Genomic DNA, 21594 nt, shown 5'->3' with positions numbered 1-21594 from the left:
GATGTGGTCACCCAAAATGATCCCACCACAAGGCCAGTTGGAAATTTTCCTCTCTATAGCTCTGTAGTTGATGGAAAAAATCCCACTGATTTCAACTGGCTTTGGATCAGGGCTTTATTTCAGTCTCTAGTTCCTTGACTGACACAGGAAGCTCCATGTTCAATCCAGCATTGCAACCTGCAAGACCTAAAACACTACTCTGAATGAACAAGGCTCTGACTCACATTTCAGAGAGCAAGAGGCTGAGATGATTCAGTGCATCATGAAAACAAAACACTACCAAAAAAAAAAAAAAAAAGTGAAAAAAAAGGAGGCAAATGGCAGTGATTCTTCAGATTGCTGAAGGTTGGTTTGCTGTGCTGCAGAGGCTTTCTGAAGCTTTGCCTAAGGGGAATGCATTTTTTTTTTTTTTTTTAAGGAAATAGCTTTCTAAACACAGAGCACTTCTAATTTCATAAGTGAACAAATGGTTCAATTCCTACTGAAAACTTGAGAGGGAGGAATGTGGTCCTGTGTCGGAGCCCTCTCGAGCTCCCTGTTGCTTCTCACCATCTCCTTCCAGTGGGTCTTTCTCACTCTGTTTCTGTCCCGCTCCTGCACTGGGATTTGGCCAAACTTGCACAACTAGACTTCTCATCTGAAACTTGATCCTGCTGTCTTTGGGCCTCTGAATTTATACAACCTATTGCACAGAACGATCAGACTCCTTGAATCTAGGTCAGAACACACGGACTGGATTGATTTAGCTATAGATATACTCCTTTTTTTTTATTATTATTTTCCCTTCCCTCTCCCCCTTCTCACCCTCCCCCCCTTTCCTGGAATAAAAGCAGGTCCTAAAAACATGCCAGAACATTATCAAAAACCTGACAGCCTGCTTAGGAGGCTGAGCAGAGCTTTGCTGGGATATGCAACTTGTTTTTACTATTGCTGCTGCTATGGTATGACGACTGCTCACAACTTTGAATTCACAGCGGAAAAATAGATGATTCTTTCAGGGGTTTTGCTAAATTCTCCCCTCTTCTTTTCACTGCCTTGCTGAAAGGATCCATGAAGCTGCTGCACCAGAGGCCATGAAAGGTCACAATCTCTGTGGGATGCTGTAAAGCAGAGACTGAGAGGGGTTGGTGGTGATCTATTGATGTGTCTGTAATAACAACAAGAATAAAACGGTAGCCATAAACCTTTCATCCTGGGGGGTCCCACAGAGCTTTTCAGAATGTGGGCCAGATCCAGAGAGGTGCTGAGGGCCCTTCCCCAGCCGTAAAAGCACTACGAGTGCTGGCGACCAGGCGCCCGCTATACAGGGCTGAGCACCTTGCAGAACCAGGCCCAACAGGGCACAAGCATCACTTTGTCTCCCCACAAACGCTTCTGTGGGAGGTCCCCATAGCACTTCAGCAGCACAAAGCCGTTTAGATCCAGGCCGACGTGTGAGCGGCCGAAATGCTGCTGAGCGGGGCAATGCACAGAGAGTTAACTGGCCCCAATTCCAAGCTTAGGATAAAGGAGGGAGGAGAAAGGAAGAGGAAATAATTCACTAGCAGTATCCTATGCAGGTTAAATGTCCCATCCATCCTGATCAATGAGAACACTGCCGTTTTTTTTTAACTGGCAACACAAAGGGGTCAGCAGGGTTCAGCCGCGGTGCCCCTCCTGCCTCCCCTGCAGCCCCGGCGCGGGCGGGCGGCGCGGGGGCGGTGGGTGGCGAGGCAGAAGGAAGCAGGCTGACAGGCTCACCTCTGCTCCGCCGGGCTGTAGGTCTGTCCTCGCTGGCAGCTGCTGATGGTGATGGGGTCGAAGTTGTGGAAGGAACGCAGGGCCACCCCAGAGATGGCCACAAACTGGGAGCTGAAGCTAATGAGGACAGCCTGGGTGTGATAAAAAGGGTGACTGAGGTCATGGATGACGGGGATAATCAGGGGATTGTTCCTGCAGCTCAGGACGTGGACACCTGCCAGAGGAGAGACAAGATCAGAGGAAGGGTCAGACTTAACACAATCGCTTCCCGAGGCCGTGGGCACTTCAGAAGCATTTCACCCATAGGAATGGCCCTATAGAGCTGAAAAGTTATGGTAAGCTGCCTGGAGGGGCTTCCCAAATCGCTCCGGAGAGCTTAGCAGAGAAGTATATCCCTCCAGACAGCTGAAGAAAGGCTGCCATTCTCTCTGCAAGCGCGGCAGGCTCTCAGAGCAGTTTCTTTAGACCACAGCTACATTTCTATTGTGCTCTGTTAAATCAGGAGCAACCATCACGGAGGAAGCGGAGTCGCGCTATTGTGAAACCAGCCTGAGAGGACAGTTGGAGCCTTTATCCTGTGCATCAAATGGTACCGGCAGGCTGGGTGGCTTTGTGCACCACGGCAGTGCACCAGCGCCTTGTTTGTAGCTGTGCATGTCATTAGCACTCAACATAAAACTTTTTTTTTTTTTTTTTTTTTTTTTTTCCATCAGCTCTATGCCAAACATGCCCAGTTTTGCTTTTGTTTAATGGTTTTCTGCCTTGGGGTATCTTGCTCTTTCCTAAAAAGGGTAAAGATGGTCCTGGAAAGAGTAAAAAGGGTGACGGGCCCACTGAGGATTTTACAGGTGACCTCATTTGAGAAGAAAATAATTGTGGCTCACGAAAACAAAAGTGTCTCAAAGAGGCCAAGGTGCCCAGCAGCACCAGCGAGGTGCTGAGGAGACTTCATAAATCCCCTTTCTTCAGCAGAGGAATGCTCAGTGACACTCAGGGAGAAATTCTCACCTTCAAGTAGAGGCAATGAGAATTTGCAGGGGCCAAATCCATCTCAGGGTAACTCAAAGGACAGACAGCTGTCGTTTGGCCTCAAAATCCATTAATTCAGATCCACGGCTGGACTGCTGACTGCAAAGCCCTGCCTCGGCAGCTCCGTGGCACTGCTCCGAGGATCAGCTTGGCTCCAGCTCCATTCACTTTGCTGGAGCTCCCCCAGCAACAGCTTTGGCCCAGGCCCTTTGGCTACCCTGATACACTCACGAATTTGAAATAAAACAAATTCTATTTGCATGTTTAACTGGCTCAAGGATCTCTATTATTATTTTTTTTCCAGTTCAGGTTTCTTGATTCAAAAGGGAAGGCATAAAAAAGTTTTCATTTTTCTCCTTACAAAGTGATTTCCTGTGAATTAAGACAGACTTCTGACCACTCTCTTGAAACATCCATCTCCCACCCTCTACTTTAAAAAAATCTTTCTGTAATAATAAAAAAAATAAAATAAAAAAGTCAACCTCTCTTTGTTTTGGTCTTTACCTGACCCTGAAATAACCTCCCTGTCTACTTGCCTCCCACAGGTCTTTTGATATCAGCTCCTTGTGGAACGGTGCACGTTTCTCACTTACAAACAGGTGCAGTTAATACTTGAAATCCCGGGTTCCCAAATTCCTTGGAAGTTTCTGCCTTCTCTGATGGAAAGCCAAAAAAGACCTTATGGTATGAGGCTGTTTATTCACTTCAATTTCATTCCTCGCACTCAGGTGGTGTCCACAACAAAACAGACCTCAGAGCTGTGCTGCAATTGCTGGCGCTTTCTGATCCTGACAAGGTGAACAGGGGCTGAACAAGTCAGGTTCATTTAATCAAACTGCGTTCATTAGCAAAAAGAAAGCCTACTTAAGATAGTACAAGAGCCCCTTGCAGGGGTGTTAGAGCTGTCTTCGTGCTTGCCCCTGTAGCTCTGTATCCACCTATTCACTCCTCAGTCCCTCTTGCAAAGTACCCAGCAGCTGAAGCCCAGTATCTACAAATGCTCTGAATTAAGAGTGCTGAGATGTTTGGCATCCCAACCTCTCCATCTCCCACCGAGACACAAAAGAAGCTTCTCATTATTTTCTGGGAGTCCACGTGGGAAAAGGTTTCTCTGGCCAGGGTGGGAAAGAAGTAATTCTGGATACACTGCGCTTTGCTCAAGGGAGTGAGCTTTAACACACCGAGGACTGATCAAGCTTTAAATTATTGCTTCTTCCTTTTGGCTGTACTTTCAGCTAGCCACTGACTTCTGCTTAAGGCTGGCCAACTGTCTACAGTCAGTTCTGCATCCGGTGCACGCCAAAGTTTGCATCTCAGCTGCAGTCTCTAGCTTGCCACGGTGATAATTCAAAAACAACCAATACAACATCCAGGAGAAGGGCTTAATGCTGCACCCAGAACTCAGACAAAACAGTGACAGGAGCTCTTCCTGGGCGAGAACTGCTGGGTACCCTACCTACACCTCTCCTCTGCTCCAGGAAAGCCTCCCCCGAGGAGGTCAGAGGGGCTTTTCCGTGATGAAGGCAGCATCTCAGCTGTGAAGATCTGCAGGCGTCGGTTTGAGCCATGCCAAACCCATGTTGCAACTTCATCCAGAATTTCAAAACCTCGCCCTCAGTTTCCTCTTTGCTCCTCTTTCTTGTTCTCTTTCTCTCATAATCTGTCTGTCTGTCTCTTTGTAAAATATCGCATTAAGTATTTGTTGGCATGCTCGTGTCTCCGTCATTTATTTCTCAGAGGGAAAGAGCTATGTGCCACTGTTTTGCAAAAGGAGGAGCATAAGACCAATCCAGGGGCTCTGGCAAGCTGGGAGCTATCCTGACTCAACCTGCACAACTGCTCTGAATTTCTCTTTGTTCTCTGACAGCAGACACCATACATAAATTCTTTCTTTTCCTCTACATCCCATGAACATTATATATTACAGCAGACAGTCATCCAACACTGTCCACTTGTGTGCGTCCCTTCTTCTCATCACTAGGAGGAAGTTCATTTGTGTTTGAGCTTGTTAAAATTGCAAAGTTCTGGTTAAACAGAAAGCTGGGTGAGGGGGCTGTGTTTCCTTAAAAATAAACTGCTTTCAAGATGATGTGGCCAGCTTTCTTCCCAGTGGAAAAAAGGGCAAAGGAAGGCTGGAAAGGAATTATGCAAGCCGTGCCATGACACAGAGCTGGGAGCTAGGGAGAGCTCATTGATCCTGGACCTTAAATGCAGTTGTAATCAATGCACAAGACACAATGTTCATGGGTCCAGGTACTTGTGCTCAGCGTAGAAACCAAAATGTTCTGTCCCAGGACTTCACTATGACTAGCAGGTCCGTAGCCTCTGCCAGGCATATCTGCTTGAGGCAATGAATCCTCCATCCAGCCCACAAGGGCCCTGGTGTTAGACCTTCATCAAACCTGGAATACTCTGTGTGGAAACATTTGGCCTAGATGAACTGACATTTCTCATGAAGACTTTGTTATCCCAGAAAGAAAAAAAAAAAATCCCTGAGAGTAATAAAACCATCTCCTTGTAAGGCATCAAAGCATCTTGATGATGATTTTCTTACACTGGACAATGGCACTAGTGAATGGCGTTCTTCATACAGCTGGCTCAGCGGCCATCCCTGGAGCCCCTCCAGGCTTATGGGAGACATTACAATGAAGCTTTAGAAGATGCAGTTTCCAAGCCATTAAATAGCTGTGGAAACCTCCCAGCAAGTAAGACTAGATGCGGCCCCCTCTGACTGGGAAATCCAACCAACTACACCTTGTGAAACAGAAGTGTTTGCTGCTCCAGCTGGTACAGAACAGGGTTAATCTCTCACTCTCCGCTACCAACAATTCATCTGTATCACTGTAAATGTCTCTCCAGGGGGGGTTCTCTGCACGAAGCACTAAAATAGCCTTATTCTAATGGCTAAAGAGGAACTAAACACTTCTGAAAACAGTGAACAGGTGTGGGAAAAGTCTGGGAAAAATGATGCATCCTTTTCAACAGACTCCAGTCTTGGACAATTAAGCAAGCACTTTTTCTGTCTGATCCTGCAAAAACTAAGCAGGAGTACTGGTCACAGTTTGTGAATGGGGGTACCATTAAACAAGCAATTAGAAGGGTGTGAATAAAATAGTCTCACCGAGATCATGGCTTTGCTCTTTGGTGTCAAACAGCTGCACACCAATGGTCTCCTGCTTCTGATCCAGGTAGTAGGTGCCATCGGTGACCAAGTGAACGAGAACTGCCGCAGCTACCATTGGCTGGGAAAAATAAGCCTGGGAAAACAAAAGCCACATAGAGGTTAGGGTAAAGAACTGTGCTGCACTTTAAAAAAAAGAAAGAGCAGGGCTTTTATAGTATAATTTCCCATCCCAGCTCACACAGAAGACTTCTATTCCATTCTCTTCTACACAAACTAGATAAAACTTAAGTTAAACAGCCTTGCAGCTAGAGCTGTAGCCTCTAAGAAACTCAACAGACCTGCCACAGGAGGGGACTTCTCCACTTACTCTCTATATGGTGTTTAGAGACTTTGCTTTGCTATTTTGCACTAACCGTACTTCAAATAAAGGAGCCTCTTGGCCCTGGGAAGGCTGTCTGATAATATTTCGCCTATAGGAGAAACTTTGTACATTCAGGCAAAGAAGAGACTTCTGAACGACATGTGTGCTTCTTACCTTCAGCCAGAAAATGGTCTGTGTCATGTGGGAGTACTGGAAGTTGGCCGTGCAGGGATACCAGGCATACTGAGAGACGCCATCGTTCAAGTCAATCACCTTCGTTCGACATGTCTGAGGGAGAAAAAAGAAACATCAAAATAGATGTAGATGACAGCAAGAAAAGAGGATGGCTGTTAAAAGTGGGAAAAAAGTCCAGGTGCAGTACTAAAATAAAATAATACATGCTAATGACATTTCTAAACACCATGAGATTATTCAGAAGTGAAGTTTCCAGGTCTTCCACCTCAATGAGAAAAACTGAAACAAAAAAGGAGCAAAAGACTCACAGCAGTCGGATGGCAGCCAACAGTTTCCTCTTAATTTGGTACAAGGGCTCTGACAGCATTCAGTCCAACTCTGCTCCCACCCAAACGGACCGCAGCTCTTCCCACTGGAGTCCAAGTGACGATCACTTTTGAACATGCCAACTCAAAGCACAGACAGTCTGCAGATGCTCTCCACAGTACTCTAGCAATGTCCTATTTAAACCTGCATATTACTGTAACCCCAGGGAAGCCACAGATGGCCATAAAAACTCGGAAATAAATGTAGCCAGGAAACTCCTGTCTGTACAACCCAATTTAAGCAAACTTGTTTCTCGTTTTGTTAACTAGTTTCTGTAATTTGAATCATCTTCTTCCTACATCTACAGCACTTTCCATGGTAGGCAGCAATGGAATTATAAGCAAACTTCTCTTTTCAGTAAAGAACAAGCAGATGAATCCCAAATGCTGGCAGAGATGAAAAGCCCAAATTGAGAATGCCTGAATTTAAGTACCACAGAATCTTGCAGTGCCATCACTATGTGAAAACAAAGCTGCAAGAAATGGTAGGATTTACCCTGAAACCGCAAAGCTCAGCGAAGCTGCTTCAAAAAAAAGGCATATGCATGACTATAGCCTTCATTCCTTGAGGAAGAACAAGAAAGGCAACGTCCACAACCCAAAAGGCTCCAGCTGCACTAGAGGGATGCTTCCAGCTGAGGCTCTCGGAGCATCTGAAGAATACCTGTTAAGATCCACACCACTTTGGTAACTCAGTGGCATGGAGAGAGAAGGAATTCCTTGTGGTCATGCCGTGTACTGGCAATGGAGCTATGAATGTAAGCCAAGAGAGCAAACCTCCTCCAGCGGCTGTGCTAACCATGCTACCAGCCCAAGAGGGAGCCCAGGGCTGATCACACAGACCACTTGCATTAGGTGCTAAGTGAAGCCATATACTTTTGGGGACATTATTAGATTTCTTTCCAAGACCGGAGAATAAACTGAGCAATCTGATGGTGATGGGCTGTCAGTACAGCTGCTCCCATAAGCAATTTCCCTTGTTATTTAAACAAACACTGAAGTGAAACAAGAGAATTAACGGAGGTGCTTTTAATTGGTCAAAATCCTATGCCCATTTGGTAACCGTGCGGGGAATTGCCCTCTTGGTCTCAGCAGGCAGAGTCAGGGCAATGCAAAGAGAGCTCGGGATGCCTCAGAACGAGAAACCAGATTGGCCAAAAGTGAGGTAATCACTTCTATAATCTGAGTCCCTCAAGATCCAACACAGAGGAATCTATGGGCAAAACATAAATCAGCTTTAATGGGCTGGAAGAAGATTTTTAGTTTATTTATTTTTTAAAACAACTGGGACCAAGCTTCATTGAGGCTAGCCAGTGGATAGTGTTACATTTTACAGCAGAGCAAGGCTTTACATAAACTATCTTTGGCATTTGAAATCCAGTCCAGCAATTCGACATGTACTATTTCGCAATTCTCCCTTCTTGCATTTTCAGCAGCCTGTCTCTTGTTGGGAGCATGGTTTTTATTTTAATACCTCTCCAGCTAGGGAATTTATCTTACCCACATCTGCAATTTATATGGTCAGAGAGCTCTTTGACATGAACAAAGGTCTCATTACTTTTATATGATTTTGTTCTTATTCTTATATCTCCTCCTGCTCTATTGCTCCACAAAGGTGGTTGAAAGAAACAAGATTCCTGACAGCCGGAGCGTTTTAAGTGCCACATAATGGATGAGTGAAAACTCGTATTAAAAACTCACCCAGACCTTCACCAAAAGCTTGAATGAAACCCAGAATAAACCCCTGCTGAGGTGGGCTGGAAATCTCTGATAACTTTTAAATGCCTTGTTTGATTTGTGTGTGTGTGTGTGTGAACTCTTGCACGTTCTGGTTCTGCCTCAGACCATTAGCAAAAATTTTAGCGTTGCATAAAGAGCCTGTGTTCAAGACTCGTGCAGTCGAGTTGTGCAGGCTCAGTAGACTGGTCTGGTTTCAGCAGGTTAGATAAGCTTCCTCCTGCTGAGGCCGATCCATTGCTGCTCAGACAAGGGAATCAAAACAGCGCCAAGGTAAAATGATCTTTTATGAGAAGAGTGTGTTTGAGAAGTATGCAAAAAGTCGAACAGATGACATTAGGAGCGACGACAAGAGCCTCTTCTGCATCAGATGCTACCTAGACAATCTAGCTGGTGCAAAAACTTTCTCCAAGATTTTTTAATAACAACCTGATTGGATAAATGGTCCCAATAACCTACAGACTCCACCATCTCAACAGGCTCAAAGACTCGTGGCAAACACATCACCTTTTCCATTCTAACCAGCTATTGAGTGTCACTCAAAAACTGCAGTGTCTGAAAACGACTTGCTAGGAAAGCAAGAGGTCTTTCATGCCTCTGCCTCCAAGGCATCCCTGGCAGATTTCGGCAGTGTGAGGACACCTAGGGCTGCAATACCATCACTTTTAAGCTACAATCGAGCAGTACAGGACAGCTGCATTCAGAGGGAAGAGGAGGACACACACAAGAAAGGAACATCAGGAGACAAAAATATTAGAAAATGGCAACTCAGTGCATTCCGATGGCCTGGAAGACAGAGCATCACCTCTCCTCATGGCTAAAAATTCATGCTTATGAGAAATAAATTATTTCCTAACATTCTCCTGTTTGCTATAATGATGTAAAACAGCAGCTAAAGCACCTGACAGCTGCGGAGGGAAGAAGGGATAGCTGTACTTTTCATTTCAGGGTGTTACCAAACACTAAAGTATTTGCTTTGAAGAATGACGGAATCAGGCAGGAGTTGAACTTCACTCAATGGGGCTTGTCCAGGTTCTCAGACCCACACAGCAGCTAGAAGCCATAGGAGCCTAGTATCTGTTCCAAAGTATTTGGGGACTATTTGTGTCTACTTACTGGAAGCCCATGTCATACCCCTCCCTAGAAAGCTGCTTTCAATTACAAAAGCTCATGTCTGTTCCTCTCAGAGGTTCTAATCCAGCTCGTCTCCCACCCACACATTTTGTACACAAACACCGAGAGACAGAATGAGCATGGCCAGAGAGCACTGTGGGATCTTCTCACAAGAGGGAATGCCTGGAGGATTCCCTTTGACTGATTTATACAGCCTCTTGTCAATCACAGGGACAACATGTTCTTCAAACCGCCTCTCCTGTTTTCATTCTCTTACTCAGGGGGACCAAGGAATGTGTCAGCAGGAAGGGAAAAGTGATATATCAGGAGTGCTTAGTTCATTGCCACATCTAAAACACATTTACAATTGCACTCAGCTCCATTTCCTCATAACATTTTCCTTTCAGGTAACATGGGAAAATTTGCTGAAGAACAAATTTTGGAAGGCTCCCTTGTGCATGTTGCCCAGCCATCCCACAAGCAGCAGCTCTGCACAGGTAAATCACAGGCAGCATCACAGTATGTTCCACGGCCAGCCCCTACCATGCCAGAAGCGATGGTGGCTGCCTTTGACTTCATGCACTGTTACGTTGAGTTGATGGGTCCCTGTTGCCAGCAAACTACATGTGAAGGGTGGCTGATCCCAAGGACTGGGCACTGGACAGGCTCTCAACACAACTGTGTCCAGTGCACGGCCCCATTACAGCCCAAATTGGCTTCTCCAGTGCGAGGCCACTGTCAGTAGGATGAGCATGGTACTGCCCCATGTCACAAAGGTATCTTGAGGGTAAATGCTGGTAGCCACAAAAAGGTGCACAGAACTTAGAAGGAGATGGGACAAATAAGCACAAGCTCATGTGAAGGACATGCATTCCCACAGGAGTGGGTGAAATAGGCACAGATGACACCCAGCTCTGTCCTTCCCGCTGAGAGAGCACAGCCAGGCACCACAGGCTTTGCACACACTGGTCCTTCTCATCTCTCACGTTCCTCTATCCAAATAATCCTAAATGCAGACAGGCAAAGCTGCTATTCAAAGCAGGATGCTGCCCTGCTCAGCTCTGGCATACGGCTGACTCTGCGGCTGGAGTGGACGTGCCTGTCTGCGTGCCCACAGGCGCCTGTAAACAGAGCGGATCTACAGAGCACAGAGCTGTCTGTTCCCCAAATCCCATCTGTTCCCCCATGGCGGGGCTTCCTCCAGACCATGTCTTCAAGCTAAGTACGGCTGTGAGGGCTATCGCAAGTGCTGGTCTGTCAGAGAGCAGAGAGCAACCTCCTTCTGGAGAAGGAGCAGGGAGTGGATATCGTGTCCCAGACAATAGGAACATAGATTCATAGAATCATTAAGGTTGGAAAAGACCTCCAAGATCATCTGGTCAACCATCACCCTACTACCACTGTCACTCCCTAAACCATATGCCTAAGCATCACGTCCAACCTTTCCTTGAACACCCCCAGGGACAGTGACTCCACCACCTCCCTGGGCAACCCGTCCCAACGCCTGACTGCTCTTTCCCTAATTTCCAACCTGAACCTCCCCTGGCACAACTTGAGGCCATTCCCTCTAATCCCATCACTAGTTACCTACAAGAAGAGGCCGACCCCCAGCTCCCCACACCTTCCTTTCAGGCAGTTGCAGAGAGCAATGAGGTCTGCCCTGAGCCTCCTCTGCTCCAGCCCAAACCCCCCCAGTTCCCTCAGCCGCTCCTCACAGGACTTGTGCTCCAGGCCCTTTGCCAGCTTTGTTGCCCTTCTCTGGACATGCTCCAGAGCCTCGATGTCCTTCTTGTAGTGAGAGGCCCAAAACTAAACACAGCATTCAAAGTGCAGCCTCACTAGAGCCAAGCACAGGGGGACGATCACCTCCCTGCTCCTGCTGGCTGCACTACTCCTGATACAGGCCAGGATGCCGATGGCCTTCTTGGCCACCTGGGCACACTGCCTCTCCCCTCCTCTTACTGGGGACTGCACTGCTGCCACCTCTGCACCAAGACAGACACTGCTGGGTGTTTCTGGGACAAAACGGGTTATACCTTGTCCCATTCGCTAAACAGCAACCTCAAAACAAGCAGGAGCAGGGTGAAACCCACAGTACCACAGATCTGTGGTGCACACAACATCCTGCATGAGGTTGTACAAGCACACAGAAATACTCACACACTGGTATGAGACCTGTGGAGGCACAAATGGGACATTCTGTTGTCTGAAGATCCAGATAAATAACAGATTCCTACTGTAATAATGAATCCTAATTAACCTACAATTTTTAGCTGACTGTTCTGCAGAACATGTATTTAACTCAACATATACCAAAGAACCACAACATGCACATCATTTTAACACATCCGTTACAGATGAAAACCTTCTCTCTCCACTGCCAGACATAGGGATGGACCATTACCCAATATTCTTAAATATTCTGTTATTCTTGCATCCTAAGGTAAATTTTACCCAAGGATGAGAAGCTCCGGCGCAGTTGCTAAATATCAGAAAGGTTCCTGCCTGCTTATTGCCCAATATTATAAGGCAGCTTGACTGCCACATGGACACCACCCAGTTTGCCTACTGCAGCACAGACCTCCAATCTGTTCTGAAAGCTGTTGCGCTGTTCTTCTCATTTAGGTTGGGAATTGGGTTGGAGTTACAGAAAAAATGAAATTGCCCATATTAGTGAGCAGTGAACCATTAAAAAGGCCACCACTTGTGTTTCAACAAACACCTCAAAAATCAGCCAATTTCTAAGACCATTTCAAACCTCAGGAGTCCGCAGAGCTCAGATGGAAATGGTACACAACAGCCTTACTTAACAGACATCACTAATTCTGCTCGGGGTTTTCTTCTAGGTTCCGGTCAGAAATGCTGTAGGAATCCTCTTTGTAGCCTCTTTGCTAGTGTTCCGGATCTGGTATTTCAGTGTTCTGGATTTGTCCTGTCAGAAGATTTGAGTCAACAGCTGATGACTAACTTAGAAAATCAGGTCATTTTGTGTTGGCCTCCTACATTTAAGGAAAACATTCAAAGTTACCTTTTCCAAACTCATCCATATATAATATTTTCTCTGTGCATTAAACACAAATTTACAACACTTCATTGTTGTAAAAACAAAAATGAGAAAGAAATCCAAAGCCGAGATTCATTAGTGCATGTTACAAGCATAAGATAATGGAATTGATGTCTTCCCTTTTTCAATAGCCTTATTACCTTCTAATCTGCTTCCTCTTCCTCAACAGCAACTCTCCCTTTCCTCTGATGGTCATAAACTGCAGCTTCTACTGCAAACCTCTCCATATCCTCTGTGTCTGATTTGTTTGCAGTGAAATAATTTTTCAGTAGGGGTGCTTTTAAGAGGCAAGGAATGTGTTTGAAAATACAGTTTTACTAAGTTTCATGCTCTTTGTCTGTTTTTGCCAGTTTTCATTGGGGTACTTAGAGGTCTGAAGGCAAAAGATGAAAAAGTGCAGCATGGTTGCTTTTCTCCAGGACAAAAACATCCAGGCAGGTGAGCAACAGAAAAGCTTTAGCAACTGGAAGCTGATAAAACTCCTGGGGTAACACACTGATGCTATATTACTCCCAGATTCAGTTGGCTCAGAAGTAAGAGGAAATCTCATCTGTCAATTTTACCTGTGTAATGAAGAACAGGATTTGGCTGTAGGATTGGGAAGCAGATTATGTCTGCTGCAGGATGAAATAGAGCCCCATTGCCAGTTGCTGTGTCCAGCCACAGCACAGCCCCTTCCCATTTGAATCTGGAGCAGCTGATGGTGTCTGCAACTTGCAGACCTGGCGTTCAATTAGCCTGTTACTATGGTTTTCTCAGTAAAGAACCACAACTTTCAGTTAAAAGTTCGGCTCGATTTTTTATTAATTGAAAAGTGACCTTTAAGTGTGTGAAAATACCAAAGCTGATATGATGCTGGCATCGCTAGTTTGCTTGCAGTGTGACCCGAAGATAAATGCCTCTACTTATACAGTAAAAATGATAGTGTTCATTTCCAAAGGGAAATTTCCAGGGGTAGAGTAGTGGATGTGATGTAACACAGGGCTGTGGTACAGAAATGAGTAAGAGATGCAAAGACTATTTTGTTTTGTCATATAAATGGACTTAATTTCAGGAAAGTGAGTGAGAGATATGGGGATTTCCATTAGATGATGGCCCAGACTGCATGTGTATCCAACGTGTGTTATTAACTTTAGCTTTCTCAAAAATGCAGTTATTTCACTTCCAAAGAGTCCGTATGAACAATATATTTCAATTTTTAAATCATGCAGACCTGCACTCTTTGAGCTTTCCTTTGAATTTCTGTTATCTCCAAATTCAAAGCAAACTTTAAAACGAGTGAGTTAAAATCAAAATCACATAATACCATAAACTTCACATGGTATACCCAAAAAAACCTGTAAATCAGTTCTGACTGGCCCTATCCCAAACCCACACTGGCTTTGACATCCAGCCAGGTGTAATCAAAATATCTAGGATGCTAGCTGGACCTGTGGAAAAAACAATATGGAGTTTTAATTTTACGGTGAAACCCTAACCAGATGATTTTCACATGGTTCAAAGGATTGTCCCAAAGACGTCAGTTGAGCTGGGGCCAGAAACTATACAACAAGAGTGAGAGAAGAAGAAATACTTGTGGTAATGACATTTAATAATCGACTCATCTTTTGCACAAGCCCACAGGTACATGCTACTATCTGGAGCTCAAGAGGGCAATTACCACTTGCTCCCACTTCCCTTGCCATTCAGCCATGCACACCGAGCGGGTGTGAAGGCAAGCGATGGCTCAAGGTCCAAACCAGACAGAGCCGGGTCTCATACAAAGCACATGAAAGCGTAACCAAGCAACTTGCCTGCCATGTGCTGCTGTTTGTTTGTATCAGAGGTTTCCTTTCCTTCAGCACAGCAGTAGGACATACAGGTGCTGCTCTCAAACTACAGCATCTTCCCCCCAGCACTGCCAGGAGCTCACCAAGAAGGGACAGTTCTTAGAATTAGCCCCAGATTGCATTCTTCTGTTACGTTCAAACTTACAAATACATCTCCTGTTAGAAATAGCAGCCAAACACAACCTGCTAGACAGACAGCATGAAGAAACAGCTCCCAAACGAGACCTCAAACCTCCAGTTTGCAAACATCACTCTCATTAAAGCTAAAAGACATTTCCAACCTGCAGCAAAAGCTCCTGTCTACAGCTTCCACATTGCTGCTCACCAAAGTGTGAAGGCATTATAGACTGATAAGTGCTTTAGCAGACTGTATATCCATCCACTGGAGAGCGAGGTTAAACAAATACAGTAGCCAGAACATTATTGTTGGCTGCACACTCGGGTTCCCGAACTGCCTGTCTCTAACTTGAACCAGCTAGGTCCACTACAGCAAAGCTCGCACATATCCGCGGGCCAAGGCTGGCCGTGGGGGGGCTGCGGCAAAGCAAAACAATCCCATCCCATAAGCTTTTACCACTGATGAGTAGAGCAAAGGCTTTTTTTTTTTTTTTTTTTTTTTTTTTTCCCTTTGACTGGAGCATTTCGTTTGGGAGCAGCTGGCACCAGGAAATCAAGCTGTCAAAGGCAGAATGTGTGCCACATATTGGGAGGATCTTAAGCGTATTTTTTTATTATTGTATTAGTGGATCCAACTGGATTCATTGTAGTTTTGCTGGTTTGGCACTCCTGCAAGGCAAAGCAGGATTGGGCTTGTTAAAATCCACTTGGTAACATCCCCTCCTTCCTTCCCAGAGCTGGTCCTGTAAATTTGCTTGAATGAAGAAAGCACACAGCTCATTAGAGAAAGACCAAAAGCAACAACAGTGAATCCCTGAAGAATTGCAGCCTCATCCATTCAGAGTAACGTGCTGCTGGCTGGGGTGTACGGGGATGCTTAGGAGCACTTGGGCAATGCTTCTCTCAGGGAGACAGGCAAACAGAAGGAAAACTAAGCCACACCTTTTTCAAGTAGCAAAGAGTAGAAAAGCACAACACTTGGTTCCAAGCACCATAGGAGCAGACCCTACCTATCCCTGTTCCCACCTCCCCTGAGCCACCCAGCAGCAGCTTCCAAGGGATGTGAGACAACGCAGGTGCCACCAGGAGCTCAGAAGATGGCTCGCCAAGCTTTGCCTGTGTCCGGAGCAAGCAGCCCTGCAGTGGTTAATGTCAGCTCTGACCACATGATTGCATTCAGGAAAGGTCAAAAGAGCAATTTTTCATTTGAAAACATCTGTGTGTTTAAAGAACAAAACTTTCTCATGTGCAGAAACCTAGGGGTTTCCAGCGCTTTTATTTCCAGGATTGAAGTCGTGCTTTTCAGCTTTGTTTAGGGTTATGTACCATGTAAACATGCCGCATAAACCGCACGCAACCCTCAGCACACTGCGCTTCCACGGGCAGGGAGAACTGGGGGTGCAAATCCCCCTCTCCCCTCTCCCCTCCCCTCGCCGTTCAGCTTTCCACGCCGCGCTCCTGGCAAGCCAGCCAGACACCCAGTTGTCGTCCTTCCCTATATGAAGACGTACATATGCCTCAGCTCCTAAGGGGATAAGTCTGCTCCGGCCTGTCAACAGGCTTTAATTGGTTACATCCAGGGAGATGATGCATTGGGAAGAGGCTCTGAGTTTAACAGCGCCAGGGAAGGCTGCAGCAGCACTTGCAGGGAGTGCCGGCGCGGGGAGCCCACTACGGTTACATGTCAGCGGTCAGAAAGCCGTTCGGTTTCCTACCCAGCTCCTCAGCTCTACCTCAGCATGCTTTAATTAAGGCTAAACCAGTCTGTGGCTTTTTTTTTCCTCAGTACCTGAAGACACGGCTTGTGGGATGCAAACCAGACGGTTCCCCCGTGCTGGATAATGCCGCGCCAGCAAATCCCTGAGTGTGCTGGACACAGAGCAGCAGCCACTTGCTTCCTCCAGCCCACGCACGTCTGCATCCACCCAAAGCATTGGTTGCAGGTGCCCAGGGAAGCCCACAGCCTCCCTCCAACCTCAAGGAGCCCTGGTTGCTCTGATAAACCCAAAGATTAGGATTAATTAGAAGTAAATGCCCAAACACACTTTGGAATTTGGCCTTCATTGCCTTCATAGGATGCTCACTGTTGTTATTTTTTAAGAATCTGAGCTGCACAAAAGCACACCATTCACTGGGGTGGAACCCACGGAGGGGCTGGACGGGGCTGTGGGTGAGTCACAGGGACACACCTGGTCACCAGATCGGCACCTTGCAACCCTGGATAAATCGTCTCCACGCCGTGCTTCAGCTTCACTGTGTGAAAAGGGACTTGTTTGCAAGGGTTAATTACCAAAACTGGGAAAATAATAATAAATAAATAAATAAGTAAATAAGAACAAAGTGCCCAAAGTGCTAAGAACAAGGATTTGGGTTCAATGACCACCATGGCTAGCAGAGCTCCATGTTCTCCTGAAACGAAGGCCCCTCCCAGTCAGTAGGTACATGCATACGCAGATACCAGCACTGATCATGCAAAGTACCATTTCCTGGAGCCCATTAAAGCTTGCAACCAGACCTTGAGGCTACAGTGGAAAACCAGGGTTTCTGCTGGTACCGGGGGAAGCTGCGCACATTTGCCAGGATTGGGAATTGCGCCTGCTTACCGGAGTCACCGACCTCAGAGGAAAGAGTGATCCTTAAAATTTACAGACAGTGTTTCCAAAACCGAGCACTAATTTGAGGTTCCTCAACAGCAATGGCTCTAACTAAGGCAGCATGATCCAGGAAATGAGAACAGCTCAAGAATTTATCCAAACGGTCCCCAGTTTCTATTATTATTATTAAAGTTATTTATTCGCAGGTGGGGACAGAGGGATTGACTTAAGAGACCTTCTATTATGGTGCCTTCAGGACAGTGCTGAAGCACTGTCCTCCGAAAATCATGCCTTTTAGAGACATCTAGAGATGAACACCCCAAAATTGAGTGGCATTCAAAATATGAGGTCTCTTATGACAATGTGGGCTAAAATGCCTACAGTACTTCGAACAAGTAGTGCAGACAATCCTTCATTTGAAAGAAAAAATAAATTCTCTGCTACTGGCATGAGAAAGTTTACTTTCAGGCTTAAAGAAATGATCGTGTGGTTTTGAGGATGGCATTCCGTTCTGCTGAAGAATAGCACCCTGCCTGCCTGTATATCTGCGGCTTTGTAGCTACATTACAATCTTGGAGAGCTCTGTTTACATATTTTACATGTTTTCTTGTGCAGAACATGAAACCAAATTACATAGTAAAGGATGTTACGGTTTCACTCCTGCACCCTTTTCTGTCCTCTCCTTCCGATCATGTTTTAATTCTATCCAAAATAATTGCCTGGGTATTTTTAACCGTGCTCGATTGACTGTCAATCCTTCGGGCAGGTTTATTCACTGTTGCACAGGGAAATCATGCAAAAGCTGGTGAAGCTACATGCCAGGGGGGTAGGGAGAAGACGGCCAGGGCGGGGGTGGGATGAGAAATGCCGAGAAGCCTTCATGCATGAACAAAGCAGACGTGTCGATGCATTTATGCAAAATCATTCGGCTCTGAATGGAGAGGCACCCAAGACAAACAACCCGGATGGGATGCAGGAGAGCTATCCCACGCTTATGGCTGGACATGCTCTGCATCTAAAGGATGGGGAGCAGCAGCAGCAGACAGAGAGACTGGCAGGTTGAGGGGCAAGGGCCGAGGAGGGGGGTCTCCTTTCAGAAGAGTGCATGCTAACGAGCACCGCCGTTGTTGCGGGGTCCGGCTTTCCAGCTCGCTGATGCTGGGGGGTCCAAGCTGTTTTCAATTACAGCGTGTAATCTGGGTGGGTGGCTGGGTGTACGGCAGATATGATCATAAAATGGTCAGTCACTTCCTAAAGAAGCACATAATCCTTCTTATTATCCAAGACAATATTCCTTTCTTGCCTTTCTTCTCCTCGCCTCCAGCAACAACAAACGGGACGGAATTCTGCTCTCGTTTCGTTAGCGGTGAGCGTCTCCTGGTCATAGGAAGAGACAGGACCAATTTCCGGCACCTGAGGATTTTTGGATTGACCTTCATCTCTGAAAAGGTCAGACCAAACCTCTCTGAGAGTACTGATGGCTGCTTTGCTCTCTGCATCATCCTTTGTTTCTTTTATCTATTTTCTGTACAGTACACAAAGGGAACACAGTGTACCAGCCCCTGGTACTCACTGTTCTGTTCCCCTTAGATGACTTGCATATGTGCTCTTGAAAAATTATTCTAAAAACTAGTGGGGGAGGGGAGTGGAAAGAAAAAAATCCCTTGAGTGCTTGGCAAAATTGCTTGGAATCTCCTCCGACATCTCATTGTGTTCTCTCTGTCCTCCCCATACACAAATCATCCAGAGGCTACGACATCAGGCATGGGGTCTGCTGGTTTACTACTGCCCCGAGCAGAGGAGCACTGAAAGGCATGGGGATGGGGGGCAAGAGGCAGGGAATCGCTGAATCTCTGTCCTTCCCAGCAGGGAACAGGCAGCCAGGTGATGGGCAGCATCCCTTTTTCTCCAACCGGCTCCGGAGCATCTTTAAAGTAATACTCTTTCTCAGCCAGCTCACTGCAACTAAGTTTGTTTCACACCAGCCCAGCTAGAAATCCCATTTCTCTCTCTCTTTTTTTATTCAGAACATTGGGATCATTTCTGAGCAGGAGGCACAGCACAGATCTTTGGAGCATCCCTCACCTTGGTGCAAACCCTTTGTATGGACCACTTGCTCCAACGAGACAAAGCAGTGATGCAGACATGTGAACAAGGACCAGAGGAGATCCCCAGGCAAACAACATCACCTTCTTTGACAAGAGCGTTACAAAACCCAGCTTTCCCAACAACACAGGTGGGAAGCAAGGATTCTAGCTGTTAGAGCAAGGACTTGGCCGAATTGTTTTCCAGTCATTTTGCAATGGGAACAAGCCCAACTGTGGAGGATAAAATCTGGTTAATTCACGCACTGGACGATGTGAGGAGGCTGACAGAGCTAACACACGGTGGATTTAATGACCCTGGAATCCATTCCAGATCTGTGTTCCCAGACACCGACTGTCAGCAGGCCCTGAACAGCGTTTTCTTCTTATACAAGATATGAACATTTCCCTTTTGAGATCTCCTGAGCTTCCTAGTCCCAGGGACACCTGGGCCCAATATCGCCCAGCGCCTGCAAAGTCTCTGGGGGAACTGAGGTTTAATTTTCAAACCACAGCTTTATCTTTCTGTGCTCTGGTTTCCACCTCTATTAAATGGAACAGAAACCAGACAACATTGCTGTGATAAGGCTTAATTAATCCATGTTCATTAAAGAGATACGAAAAATACCATCACTTAAGCCAAGGGAGGCATGTTCCTCAGAGTTCCCCAGCCTGAATTTGCCTGGTGCCAGGCTCGGGGTGCAACTCCTCAGCCTTCAGGTGAAAGACCAAACCGTCTGGTCCGTAGTATCTCCGGGAAGGCTGAAAGAGAGCCTATGTTTTGGGCTCCCTTGTACTAATTTTAGACCTGGGGAATCTGTAAGTTAAGCTGAAGCCTTTTGGTGCACCAGCCAGTACTGGAAATGTGCTCAGAGGAGTACAGCAAACCTACATTCCTCTTGCGGTGGCCTGTGCACAGCGTCCGGTTCATCTTTTTCCAGAACTGGTCTCTGATCACTCATGGTTCCTCCATTAACAGTTTCTCTTAGTGGGATTTTGTACTCGACCTCCTGAGATTAGTGGTTCAAAGGCTGGCTAGGCTATAAATAACAGAGACATTTGCGAAGCAAATCATCTTATTAAAAATGGGGATTTTTTTTATCCCTCCGACCACAACAAAACTCTTACCGTTGAAGAGCAACAGGACTTGGCTGTGAACTGGGAAGTTCAAAAAGGGCCACTTGCAGAGCCGACAGACACACACCCTCCCACTTCTCAGCAAGATCACCCCAAAGGAGAGGAATGGCTTCTCCATTAAAAGTTGCAGGTTTCCTCTCTTCCCGCTCCTGTTCAAGATTACCCTATTTGATGGCTTTGCTGGATCTTTGGGGAATTATCTTCAGAGTTATATTTATTAGTCAAAGTAAAACTGTGTGGCAGAGAACTTCATTATTTTTCTCTTCAATTTTGTCACAGTATTTTCTTACCAGCCTTGGAGCCCTCACTCTGCCATGTTATTTCTTCCAGTACTCAGAATATTTTCGTGCTCTTGCCTTCTTCTTTTGTGGGAAATTTCAGACATGCTGCAATTCTAGACATCCTTCTATGGCCGGCTGAAGAATAGGTTTGTTGCAGTGAGTCTGGATGAGTGCAATTGTGGGAACTGTAATAGGGGCAGGAGGGGGCCTCTGTTTGTGGGAAAGATGTAATAAGAATCCTCTTCCACAGCTTCTTACTCCATGACGGCCCCTGTGGGGTACCCAGGGGGAGAAGGGGGTGGGTTTGTCTGGGAACAAAAATGAATCCCAGGATATGTGTGCCCAGCAGCCTTGGGGAAGTGTCCCCTTCTCATTAACTGTGCCTAAGCTGTGCGGCTTTTCCCATACAGGAGAAAACCAGGAACTGGCAATGGCATAGGGAGGAAAAAGTCTATCTATATATTCAAATGGTGACTTCAACTAAACAGCTTCTGTGCAACTGGGAGGAAATACACTGAAAGACAGAGCTGTTGGAGGACTGCCCCTCTAAATTACCAATGTAAACCCCAACTTCCAAGGCTTGAGCACATGCTGCTGTGACAGGAGTGACCAGGTCAGCGATAAGCCACCTACAGAGCCACCAGACCCTTCCTACACCTGTCTATTCTAGAGGCCAAAAGGGAACTGCAGATGAATCCACTGTCCTGAAACAGGAGTGCCACCAGCAAGAGGGAAGGAGAAATGGCACCTCCAGCCCCATTGTTGGGCTGCACCCACGTCCCTCTCACCCAAACCATGGCGTCAGGGGTGAAGAGCCCTCCCCA

At 46.3% G+C, this 21594-nt stretch overlaps 1 protein-coding gene across 3 annotated transcripts in view; it reads right to left on the bottom strand.

Annotated features, from left to right (window-relative positions):
• The window catches only part of PAPPA (pappalysin 1), a 363136-nt gene that overhangs the window by 52822 nt on the left and 288720 nt on the right, over positions 1–21594 (bottom strand). For all 3 annotated transcript variants that reach the window (XM_035342002.1, XM_035342003.1, XM_035342001.1), the window contains 3 exons: positions 6429–6542; positions 5891–6026; positions 1741–1954 (listed from right to left, as the gene is read on the bottom strand). In XM_035342002.1, the coding sequence (XP_035197893.1) occupies positions 1741–1954; positions 5891–6026; positions 6429–6542 (464 nt within the window). The remainder of the gene's footprint in view (positions 1–1740; positions 1955–5890; positions 6027–6428; positions 6543–21594) is intronic.

Source organism: Oxyura jamaicensis, chromosome 17 (genome assembly GCF_011077185.1).
Source record: "Oxyura jamaicensis isolate SHBP4307 breed ruddy duck chromosome 17, BPBGC_Ojam_1.0, whole genome shotgun sequence".
Lineage (NCBI taxonomy): Eukaryota > Metazoa > Chordata > Aves > Anseriformes > Anatidae > Oxyura > Oxyura jamaicensis.
Note: the sequence above shows the minus strand (reverse complement) of the source record. Positions and strands in the feature narration are given on the sequence as shown.